At 33.1% G+C, this 13161-nt stretch overlaps 1 protein-coding gene across 4 annotated transcripts in view; it reads right to left on the reverse strand.

Moving 5' to 3' along the window:
- Nucleotides 1-13161, reverse strand: part of LOC123546893 (guanine nucleotide-binding protein G(i) subunit alpha-3-like) — a 101851-nt gene that overhangs the window by 19968 nt on the left and 68722 nt on the right. Inside the window, exon 1 of one of the 4 annotated variants that reach the window (XM_045333526.2) lies at nt 7094-7309. The exons of the other annotated variants lie outside the window; for them this stretch is intronic. Coding sequence (XP_045189461.2) covers nt 7094-7135 — 42 coding nt within the window. The 5' untranslated portion in view covers nt 7136-7309. Of the gene's footprint in view, nt 1-7093; nt 7310-13161 lie in introns of those variants that run through there. 4 annotated transcript variants of the gene reach the window in all.

Below are 13161 nucleotides of genomic sequence, written 5' to 3' on the forward strand. Positions count from 1 at the left end.
AATGTAAATGAAAAACATACGATAATGTTGACCAAAATATTCTGCTTTTAAAATTCGTCTAGGACGATTAAATTCTCAATACAATATTTATAGCATAAGTAAATTTTAAATGAGATTAATGTGATTTTTATACATGAAAGACGATTATTTTACTAGATACCGTAACTTATTTTTCAAAACATAGATATGAAGTGTAAAATCTTTGAAATACAAGAAAATGTCCATATCTTTCTAAAAATAGATAGGCTTATGATATTTCAAACAAATATGCACACGATCATTTGAAAGTTCCATATAAAAAAAATTGTGATCAAGTATCTGTAACTCTTCGTTGGCATGTAGAGCAGGAAAATAAAAAAAGGACACAATTTATTGGACTGTTTCTATTTGGGTGCATTTCGTTTACCTTCAACAGTGACAAGTTCGCTAAAAACAATTGAACAGTCAAATACACTGCATATGCGCATGGTGTAACAGACTGCGACGATTTAATCCCGGGACCAAGACCTCTCACACGTCTAACTATTGCTACATATTAACTTTATAAAAATGCATACTTAATTACAAAGTATTATACTGCTAAGCAGGCTTGAATTTATCTTAAAGAGCTGTAATATTTAAAGAAAAAGTTTAAACGACTAACAGAAAAGCTATTTCAATATTTGAATTTGTGAACGACTGAACAATACAATATTGAACAAGAGGTAACGGTAGTAAATAACAACAGCCAAAATAAATATTTATTTTATTTTATTTCTTGTCAATATTGCAATTCCAAGGAATGTAGTTCATAGTAACATGTTCCCCAGAAGGGATACTTTCTAAGGAAACGATCGACCTACACTGTCTACGTGAACGACAAGTTGGCCATAAATAAAATCCCAGAAGACTATGTCTGTATTGAGTATGGTCGTTGTATTTATTAAGAAGGATTCTGTATGATTTAAGAAATAAAGTGCTGAAAAATGCATTACACATTTTTTCTGTTTCTTAATTTTGAACAAATACACCACATATTCCGCAAAATACTTTACATAGAGTTTGGCAAAACACTCGGAGAAAGTTTGATTGTTCAACAAAGAAGATATATGAAAGACATAGAGCATTTTTGAGATTAACAGATCTTTACCTAGTGAAGACCAAATGAAATATCGTCAGGAAGCTACATGTGAAAAGGTAATACCGCATATTATGGAAACAATCAGCTGTTCGATACTTCAGCTAAATTTTATCTACTTTATAGATTCTAACTGGTAAAAAGTATGTGCGAAAAATATCAGATTCATTGCACTAAGAATAATATATATGTAGAAATCTAAACAGCACAACTACCGGATAACCCATTTTGAAATCCTGCCGTAAGGTTATTCATGTGATAAAAAAGAAAATACGAATTAGTATCTCTTATGTAATTACACTGACATGTTAAGGAATGTTAGAGTAAAATATCAATCTGACTAAAGTACATCTCCTATTACGCTACGCATAGGATCTGACAACGAGCTATTGATGGCCTCGTTCTGACAACCCTTCCGCTAGCCAATCAAAAGCTAACTTTCAACATTCTGCAAGCTTTAAAAAGCCTTGGTTTTTGATATCAACAATTTTTATGTCGAAAGATGTCAGATAGCCGGTTAGCTCAGTCGGTAGGGCACTTGCTCTGTAAGCGAGAGGTGCCGGTTCGAGCCCTGGATTAAATGCAAATTTTGCTTACTCTTTGACATTCGAATAAGTTGTCCGATTGGTTCAAACAAAAATAGATTTGCGAAAATATAAAATAGCAATATTGGAAATCCAAAATATACAGAAGACGAATGTGAATGAGTCGTTCTCAGATCTTCGTTTAGAAGATCAAGTACTTCAGTCAGATTGAGTAAAATATTAATTTTAAAAGATATATATGATAACTGCCTTTGTGCGTTCACAGATAAGTAAAGCCTTTGTAGTTACCGATAATGCTATGTAGTTATCAATCCAAGCAGCTGAATTGGCGTATCAGTTCATGGCCGACAAAGTTGATATCGCTTGCCGCTCACCGTTACAATATATATAGTATTCGATAAAGTAATCAGGGTTTACGGAATGTCAATGGTTTTACCCTGGACACAAATGCCTTGATTTGTATCAGTCGGACGCCTCAAAGGACACATAGTTTCATTTAAATAAGAAATTTATATTTGTCTGACTTAAAAGCTGACACTGTGATAGCAAACTTGGTAACTTCTCGTCCATATCAGAATTATCAATATAGTGCTATGTTTTTTTTTTCATGGACGGTTTAAAGTCACATTGTCAAGAGGAATGTCATGTGGCGACTTTCCAGGCTATAATTATGAAGACATCGTGTGTCTTTAGGTATTACTGTAGACACTGATGTGTACCAGAGTAATATCACCGTTTGTACGCATCTCATTTGGATGATTTCTTCACATGATGACACACGTTGTTCTGGGACTCAAAGCAGTAAAGGGCAATTGATTTAAAGTTCCCCATTATTGGTGCATATATCTAAATTCTTCAGCACTTGCATTAAGAGGTTATTAAAGGAATGTTTTTCCTAATATATCAGTAGAAGTTTTTATGTTAATTCAGTTTTTTAATCAAACAATAATGTAACAATCCTATAGACCAAGTGAAATTAGATGCCATTTCGATGTTGTGTGCATAGTTGCAATTTCTATCTAAATTACTATTTTACAGACCCTATGTAAAGCCAGAATACTTTTCTTGCGTTTATAGTCTCAACGGGAACCATCGCACAGCCACTGTTATGAATAGTATAATATAGACATAGTATACAGAAATTATTTGGCGGCATTTATACAAAAATGTCGCATACGCTTTGATTCACATAGCTGATTTAATCGAATAATTAATAACAAATATTTTCTTGTTTGACATTTTCTATTAAAGGTCTAGACATTCTTTGCAACGTGTTATTCATCATCCGTTCAGCAATGATAAATTGGCATATGCTACTTAATATTCCAGCATCTTCCTTTTGTCCCAATGCCAGTTCATTATATGAGCCGTGCCATGAGAAAACCAACATAGTGGGTTTGCGACCAGCATGGATCCAGACCAGCCTGCGCATCCGCGCAGTCTGGTCAGGATCCATGCTGTTCGCTAACAGTTTCTTCAATTCCAATAGGCTTTAAAAGCGAACAGCATGGATCCTGACCAGACTGCGCGGATGCGCAGGCTGGTTTGGATCCATGCTGGTCGCAAACCCACTATGTTGGTTTTCTCATGGCACGGCTCAATATTAGCTCAATATTATAACAAAATCAGTAAAAAGATCCTTTGGAAGCATAAACCGCAACCAAACAAATTAACACATTCTGACAATTTATATTGTAATGTTCATATATCTTAATTACCTTTGCATCTTCAGTACCTGTTACAATGTAACAACAATCAGATTTACTTCATCAACAAAATTCAAATACTCTACACAACATTTTTGCTACCATCGTTTCCTGCTAATTTAGATACTAATAATCATCGAAAGACTTGTAGAAGTAACTACACGTCATCAATCGGGCTCAATTACTATCATTTAAAAGACATACGTAGTTACCCATATACTTAAAAACTGAAACGTCATATTTAGACCTCTGGCTCTCGAACTAATGCAAAATACTTCTGTTGCTCGACAAGCCTTTCAGTAAGTGTTTTATTATACGAGATCAGAAATTAATGTTCAGGTTTATGGTTATTCTTTTAGATTACTTATTATTACTCCAGTGTTGAATATAGACGGGTCATATAAAACAAACCGTGGACTGTCGATTTAGATTAAGGGTCATATTATAAATAATAATGTAATTTCCCCCGTGAAGGCAAATTATATCTGGCCTATAAAGTTAGCAATGGTTCAGTTGGCGGTTTTATTGAATTTGTTATATATAAAAAATGCTGATTGAGATGAAATAAACAATATTATACTACATAATACAGTTACAAAATCCCTGTTGTATACATGGATTATCTTCTATCTGTGTGTGTGCGTATATTTTTAGAAAGTATAGCTTTGTTCTCAATGAAAACAAATCAATCACTGGCAAACATTTATCCTCCGGCGTATTTGTTTTACTGGACATACCAGTTCCGACTGCCGAATGTATGTGTGTCCTACGAAAGTGTTCACACTAGTCTATGAGAACATAAACTACTGCTTGCACATTTAAAAAAAAAATACACATGTACACTAATACTACTTGGGTGTCTTTTCGATAAAAATGTTAAAATTAGTTATAACCATGATAATCTTAATTTTCTTCCCTTATATTTGTTTGCCATTCTGTATCCTAAAGAGTAATAATCAGGCACAAAATAGAGACTTTAAATTGTACTTTCCAACTTATTGAACTAGTTATAAATGAATCAGGCAGGAAATAAATGCATGATGTTAATGGGGATTTCGTTTGATATACATAATTGTCCTTTATTTTGCACTGCCCATTTCATTTTCACTTATTTTGTCTAAAATATATTAGAGATAAAACAAAGTGGAAAATGTACTAGTATCTAGTTTAGAAAAGGTTAAATTCTCCTTATATATGATTGATTCAGAACTACAAAACGTCAATTACGCATGCACCAAAGTAACAACAAAATGAGTGCAAATAGATAGAACACGTAAAATCCTCCTCGAATATACACTTAAATATTTTGAAATATAGGTGACACATATTGTATTAGATACTGCCACATTTACAGATTTTCCAGTACTTTCTTTGGCAAAATTTCAACCTACATGTATATAAAAAAATATTTTAGCTTTAAATGGTGTATATATGGTTATAGGTTGTTGTATACTGTGTAAAATTATATTTTGTTTTGTTATCGTTATTGGCCGGAAAAGCCATTAGCCTGTTCTTATCTTTAATTGAGAACTATTAATAAATTACACGTCTTAGTAGTTCTCATTATCAAAACAAAACAAAAATCACTAGAATTGATTTTTCTTTTGCATGAGCTATCTCTGTTAGTGTGCAATTTTAGGTATTTAATATACTTAAGCATTAAAATTGAGATTTGAATTATTATTATTATAAAAACGCTTCGCGAATGCATGTAACTGCGCGTAGACCGTAATGTATACCCCTAAAATATTACATTTCAGTTGTGTTCACTCCATACAGTCAAATGTCATGTTTTGTTTATTATCTAATAATTTCAAGATAGCGAATATGTCTGATATATAAGTGGTCTAAAACGAAATTGAGCCGTGCCATGAGAAAACCAACATAGTGGGTTTGCGACCAGCATGGATCCAGACCAGCCTGCGCATCCGCGCAGTCTGGTCAGGATCCATGCTGTTCGCTTTTAAAGCCTATTGGAATTGGAGAAACTGTTAGCGAACAGCATGGATCCTGACCAGACTGCGCGGATGCGCAGGCTGGTCTGGATCCTTGCTGGTCGCATACCCACTATGTTGGTTTTCTCATGGCACGGCTCATATATCTTTTGTTTGATGGAGCTTCATAGCACAAACAAATTAGCTTCTTAAGTTTAGTCTACGTAGGCAATTATTGTAAGCCATTAAGGATGATGACATGGCATCATTTTCTGAACTATAATCGACAATGTAGATTAATGGTTATGGGAAACTAAACAATAGGAAGTCGCTACATCAATTGCTTCCAATGTTTTCATCAGAAGCAAAGATATAATTTAGTTTAATCACAGAAATATTACTTTCTCATATCACATGTCAATACAGAATATTTAATTAACATGCAATAGGAAATATAATTCTAAGTAATTGCCAGCATGTATTACAATCAATGTTACCAAAAAGCAAAAGGGTTTTATCACAAGTTATTGCAACATTGGATGGTTGGCCGTTCACCATAGTCACCCATTGGTAACAAAATGAGCATTATTGTGTAGTGTTAACGCACGTTTTTTTGTGTTATAACATCTTCAAAATCCCGAGGGATTGGGTTGGTGCCCGAGACCGGTAGGGCGAGGGTACCAACGTATCCGAGGGATTCTGAAGATGTTATTCCAACATAAAACGCGTAAAAACTGATAAATGAATACATTGTCCCACAACGTTAATAAATCTCTCTGAAATGCGCAGGAATGTCTGAGATTTGGTTTCTTCACGTTGTCGTCATTTCCATTTGAATTATCCCTTTACAGGCTGTTATACGTTTACGCTTTTCAACGGAACGCGCGTATATAAAAAGGTGTTTTAACAGCACGTGAGCGTGAGAATCTCTCTGTTAACACTAATTTTCTCTTCTATTAACCCCCACCCCCGAAATGTGACAAGAACTGCAGTTTTATGCTAGAATATATGTATTGTCATAGTAAATGGGAAAATAGGTTTAATCATTTAACATACTTAATATAGCAGATAATATAAAATGAAAATGATGAGGTTGAAGATATAATTTTGAGGTATCTATAGATCCTTTAACTACCTTTACATATAGCCAAGTATAACGAAAGGTTTTGTTGCCATTTAGCCCCTTTTCTGATAAAATAATTTACTTTAATTACATTTTCATATACATTTGACGGCATCATTCAATAATAGCATACTGTTATGAAAACACCAAAACATTAAATAATCTTCAAATTCAACGACTGTATACAAGACACTGTAGCCATGTCTCTACCTGGTGATTAAAACAAATAAGGCATGGATGCAATGCTTTGCAAGTTTATATATAAATATATGACTCACGCATGTATTCCATACATAACATTTACTAAATAATGTTCTAAAAGTCTTTTGAAACGATAAAAATACTGTCAAGCTCATGAGGTACTTCTAAAAGTATATTTGTTTTTACATTTTTTATGATCAGAATGTTATATGGACATAACAAAAGTATTCGCCGACAAACACTAAATCCAGCCTTAATACATACTTGCATAGTGTCCATCAAAACACAGCTAGTAGAAACAGTCAAATGTTCACTTTTGGGCGTTGATATAGTACACGTTATGTTTCAATAATATTGGCAAGAGGTTTTCATTTTAAACAGTTCATAAAACTTAAAATAAGAAGACAAGTTTGAATATATTCAGAAAATAAATTATCCAATAAAAAAGTAAATAGAATAACAATTACCTTTTTTACTTTTTTTAATGCACCTTTTGATTTCGTATCCATTTTAAACACAGTCTTTGATTATGTATGTAAATGACTACTTTCTATAGTATTTGTTGAGAACACAAAATCATGGACAATCCGGTTATTTCCAGAACAAAATGTTTCTGTTTAATTTCTATTCGTTATCTATTTGGACTAGATAAAGAAAAGCAGCTAATAGCATATGTTCCGCTTTCTAGTAAAAGAATATGTGCTTTATTGTAAACAGTTTTGTTATCAGAAACAAGATCAATGCTTCTCCCTATTCAAAGCGATCTGTGCACGGTGTTAGTGCAATATTGGAAAGTAAAATGCGTTTACAGAGTCTGTATAATACATTGATAAGTATAATTGTATCATTGTATTATTGTTTAGATATATTTGGCTTTTTTAAAGGTATATTAGACCAAAAGGTTATATTTGAATATGAACAGTTATCATATATTTTATGTAAACATAAAATCAACAAATTTGTATGTGTATCAACAGTATTAGGCAAAAGGTTTAAAAAGTACGCACTATGTACATGTACAGGTAAATACAGTATAAATGTGTACTGCTATAATGAAAATTGGAATTTTCTTTAACACTCTACTTACACTGCATGACATTTTTATACTAAGAGCTTTCCTACACAATTAATTTATATTCTTAGTTAAGACAAAATAGTTCTTATATTTTTAAATACCATTATTGACACTATCTATAAATAACTGGAAAAATATATACACTGTGTCCTACCATTAAGGAAAGCTTTAACATTCTTTTGCTATTCGTCTTGTCACTTTAAGACATATACAATGTAATATATAATGCTAAAAGAGAAAAAAACATAGTTTACTTAACACAACAATACTTTGCATATCTCCTACAAGGCATATTGCAGAAATTAACATCAAGTCGCAAGTACGTTTTCAATGTTTTGTTTAATTCACTAGTGTCCAGTTAGAGGGACATTCCCTTATAACTGAGTGCAATTAAATATTTTCAGAAACGATGTGTAAATGAATCACTGAATCAAAAGGAACAAATAAAAGAAACATACTACATCACTAAGCATTGTAGTTAAAGAACACAACACATACGGCGCCGCTGCAGAAAGCGAATTCGCTGCGAAAACCACGCTATTTTACCTTCTTTCTTGTTTATTTTACACGCACCGATATTCATTCATAAAACAACATCAACTCTCAAAATTTCAGCTAAACATTATAGCAACAATAAGTGAAATTCACGTTTTACTATTAATCAAGCTGTTGTTGTACAAATTTGGGTGAATAGCGATTTATATTAGACAGACGTTATATAGGTGATTATTCGCCAAAAACGAAATAGTTCGATATGTGTTCCTCTTGAAAAATGTAATAAATTCTTCTTTTACGTATGTCTAGCCCATAATATGCAAAATTTTAATCTGCTTGATTTAGGATATGCATCTTTAAGTTAACATGCAACAAAATTATTGATAATATTTTTTAAGATAGAAAAAATAAAACATTCAACAAAAGATATTTAGACAAACTGACCATAATTATCAAATCGTTACGAAGAACATATGCATGCCCCGCCCGGGGATCGAGCTCACGACCCGCGATCCGTAGATCTGCGTTCTCCCTACTGAGGTAAGCGGGCTGGCGTAACATATTTTTACACTGTACATTTTGTAACACTTGCTAACTTTAATTCTGTGTTCAATTCTGAACAGTTATTATCCTACATAAATAAAATGTGAATTTATGTACACAGTTCAATATAAAATCAGATGATTTATAGAAGAAAAGGGTTATATTCAATGTAGAAGGAGCTACACTAGCATTGGAAATACACTGAATAACGCTGTAAATAAAATCTGTGAAAAGATCCTTTGGAAGCAAAAAAACAAAACAAAAACAAACAAGCACAATAATAGCAGACTCGGTTTGACTGAGTCTGTTCATGAGAAGTAATGAAATAAGCAACACCTCTCACGACCCCTAGCACCGGCTTAAGCGGAACTCTATTACACATTAATTAAATAGACTCCACACGGCACTTAAAGACTGCTGTTGTGAGAGTTAATAAAATCTGTGAAAAGATCCTTTGGAAGCAAAGAATCGAATGCAACCAAGCAGAATAATCATTTATTATAGCAGACTTGGTTTGATTGAGTCTGTTCATGAGAGGTAATGAAATAAGCAACACCTCTCACGCCTCCTAGCACCAGCTTAAGCGGAACTCTATTACACATCAATTGAACAGACTCTATGATCCCAAAGGACCAGAAAATATAACAACACTGAATCCAAGTACGGAGAGTCTTTTTACAGCCAACACACGGCACTTGAAGATTGCTGTTGTAAAAGTTATTAATATCTGTGAAAAGATCCTTTGGAAGCAAAGAATGCAACCAAGCAGAATAATAGCAGACTCGGTTTGATTGAGTCTGTTCATGACAGGGTATGCAATATGCAACACCTCTCACGGCCCCTAGCACCGACTTAAGCGGAACTCTATTTTTACACATCAATTGAATGGACTCCATGATCCCACAGGACCAGGAAATATAACAACACTGAACTTGTACTGTAATTTGTAATACGTATACATCAAATGCTAAGACTTGTTTAATTGTTGTCTTCGGAAAGCATTTACGTCAATAAAGTCCTTGTACAGACATGTCTTAAACATTACTGTAAAGATGCAAATGTCTGAATGAGGTAAAATTCAATTATGTTTATGTAGTGTTAGAATATGAGGATCACTTTATATCCATAAAAGTGATCATAATAATAAGATTATTTGGAGCTGCGATATTAAGCTTGAAATATCCTTTTGTTTATTTTCTAAATTGGGACATGAAAATATCATTTTCAAAAAACACCAGGAATATATGAAACAAACAGAAAGCCAGACTGAAATAATTAGAATTAAAAAGAATAGCAAAACATTATAGAGTATTACCAATCAACATTGACCTAAACGTACTATTTCTACTGTTTACTATTGGTGGAAAGACCTTTCACAAGGCAAAGCCCATGATGTCACGGAAGTTCCAGAAAAATGGTTCTAATATTTGACTATTTATTGCTACATCAATGTGCTAAAAGAACGACAGAACTTTCGATTATCAATATATGATTGCCGAACAGTCTCAAATTCTGCCATTCTCAGAGGCTATCATTCATTTTTATTAGCAGTCAATGACGATCTTGTCTAAAAGTGCATAAATGATATTTATGCTAGTGTTTATTGTAATATATTGGTCTAGAGTCTGTGCTCCTTGCTTTTCTCTCCTTTCCTTCCTAGCTCAACACAATGACACTCTAGTCACATGATCTAGTGAAACCTTAAATTCTAAAGCAAAGTCTGGCAGTAAGAAAGATAACATCATTAAGAACAATAAACATTCTGTAAACATTCTGTGTTTAAGCCCTGTAAAGGAACGGAAGAGAAAATTCGGTTTTTTAACGATTGATATAATTAGTGACGTTTAATTTTCAAAGAAACGAAAATCCAATGTAGTTTTCAGCCCAATCAGCCAAATACAGTCGTGCAGATATTGTCGTAACCTATTGGGTACAATCTCTGATTTCGAAAGTCTTTCCAGCTACCACTACATTTTAAGATTCCTAGTAGTACGTGGAAGGTGAAATGAACCCTCGATGAAGCTCTGGCAAGTCAGTTGTTCTTACCCGAGCACATTTATTTAGACTGATTACTTGTCCAAAATTAATGCTAGGGAAGCGCGTGATTGACCTAAATTATGGTTGCCTGACTTAAAGCCCGGTCTTTCTGGTCTTAACGCAATCACTTGCTTAGGTGTTTATATACAATCAGTGTTGTAGATAAGAATTATGAATTTCAATTTATTTCTGTTTCATCACATAGTGGGTTAACTCTTTTTTATATAAACATTATAGTAAGCTATATCCAAAAATATTTTATTGAACAAGTGGTAGAAATGTTTTCCACGTGCTGTGTGGCGTCCTTCAGGTAAAATGTCTCATCTTCAACGGACTCAATGTTTGAGGATAACCGTGTGTTTCATACCCACATACGCACAGTCTCATTTAAAACGAGAATTTATAATATGAGATTGTTAACCGGAAAAAATATCAGATTGTTAACTGCCGGTCTTCGCCACCTATTTATACATTTTGTAACTATCATTATATTACACTTTGTGGAAAAAATATTTTGTTGCTATGCTAATTTTCTTTTAAAACTATTAATAAAGCTAGAGCTGCTTTTGAGAAAAGTGCATCCTAATCATCTGAATAGTAGTATATGACCCAACCATGCACCAAGCCCTCAACTGCCTTATCAGACTTTCAGTAATTTGATTATCAAAAACAAGTTTCAACGGCCATAATTCTGAAGTGCCTGGGCCGATTTAGCTAGTTATCGAAGTTGGCCGAGGACTTATTGGCAAATACATTTTGTTGAAGTTTGGTGAGGATCGGATGAGAAATGTTCGGCTTAGAGTGCGGACAAGATTTGTGATAGACACACAGACAGACACACACACAGACACACAGACAGGAGTAAATCAGTATGTCTCCCACACCACTGTGTGGTGGGAGATATAATAACCAAAATGTTCCAAATATGTCGTCCATAGGAGCTTTTTGCAGACTTTACACTTTTGCAAAAATATTTTTTTGAAAAAATTAGAATCATTTACGCTTTTAGTCTAAGTGGGAGTTTTTCACATGTATAGCGGCGTTGATGAAGTGATCAGTCGTATTTCATGAAACCCATCCTCTATTGCATTTAAATTGAACATAATTGTGTGCGTTTATATACTTTAAAATGACATTTATGCTCTAGACGACTGTTTTTATCTTATTGTAGAGAATTTTCGTAATCTGAACACGGTGATGTCGTCAAATATTCCTACTATAATCAGTAAATGAAACGTAAAACGAATCGTCGGTACATTCTGAATCTATACGCTACATACATTTATTTGTTACTAAAGTAAGCACACAGTCATAAGACAAAACAGGAAATAAAATGCACTTCGTACTTAATTTTATTCTTTTTCCTTCTTTTTATGTGGTAAAACAAATTTAGTTTAAATCATAACTGCATGAAGATATTCTCTTAATGTATACTTAAGTTATGCCGTTTTATTCCTATCATCTACTTAAAACAAATCTTTCCGCTTAAAACCTAAACAATCTTTTCATTGTTTCACAAAATTATGCGAGTTACATCTAAAACAAAGATTCAAGTGGTACCAACTGTGCTGCAGTTTAGTTTTGTTGGCCGCAGATGTTTGAGAAATGATTGCTTTAAGATGACTGTTAATATACAGTTATTTATGTACCAACAGGTAATAAATGCCAACGCTATGTTTCAAGGTTTAGTCTTGGAGTTTTTATCGTAAACGCTGAAGATTTATGTGCATAAAAGGATCCATGATATATTCATGGTTCGACATGTTTCATAAAGTTATATCCTGTGCTGCCATTAAAGTAGCTATTTCAAACACCGTTTAATGAAAATGATATTTTTCATAAGAACGGTAAAAATTTAACAATACAAGCCTGTGCAATATATAGCCATATATCGTCTGATACACTTCTGAAATAATGAATTGAGTCAAATTAATTCATTACATGATTTGTTTTTGGATTTTTTTTTTCAATTAATGATCTGGTTTTTTCCCCCTAGTTTATGGTTTTGATAGTTTTTCTTTGCGTGTATGAAGAGGTCTGACGTCAATGGCATTCAGAAAAACGCTGTTGTCACTTGAAAGCAGTAAGACTTTGTAAATTCAATAATTTACGGAAGATAAATAATCACTTTTAATCTTGCACAGATATTTGACTGACGCATCTTATTCTAAATGTCATTTTCAAGTTAATCTTTGTTAAACAAAGAATTCAATACCGGTCTTTGTTTAAAAAAAATATAATTCTCCTTCTACAAAAAAGCTCCAATATTTACTTAGGACTTAAATAAAAATACACATTACAAATTTAGATCCATGATCATTGAAACTCCACACTTGTGACCTTACCAAAGTATTTTAGGTGTTATTTATTATGGTTTAGAATTTC

Source organism: Mercenaria mercenaria, chromosome 9 (assembly GCF_021730395.1).
Source record: "Mercenaria mercenaria strain notata chromosome 9, MADL_Memer_1, whole genome shotgun sequence".
In the NCBI taxonomy this organism is placed as follows: Eukaryota; Metazoa; Mollusca; class Bivalvia; order Venerida; family Veneridae; genus Mercenaria; species Mercenaria mercenaria.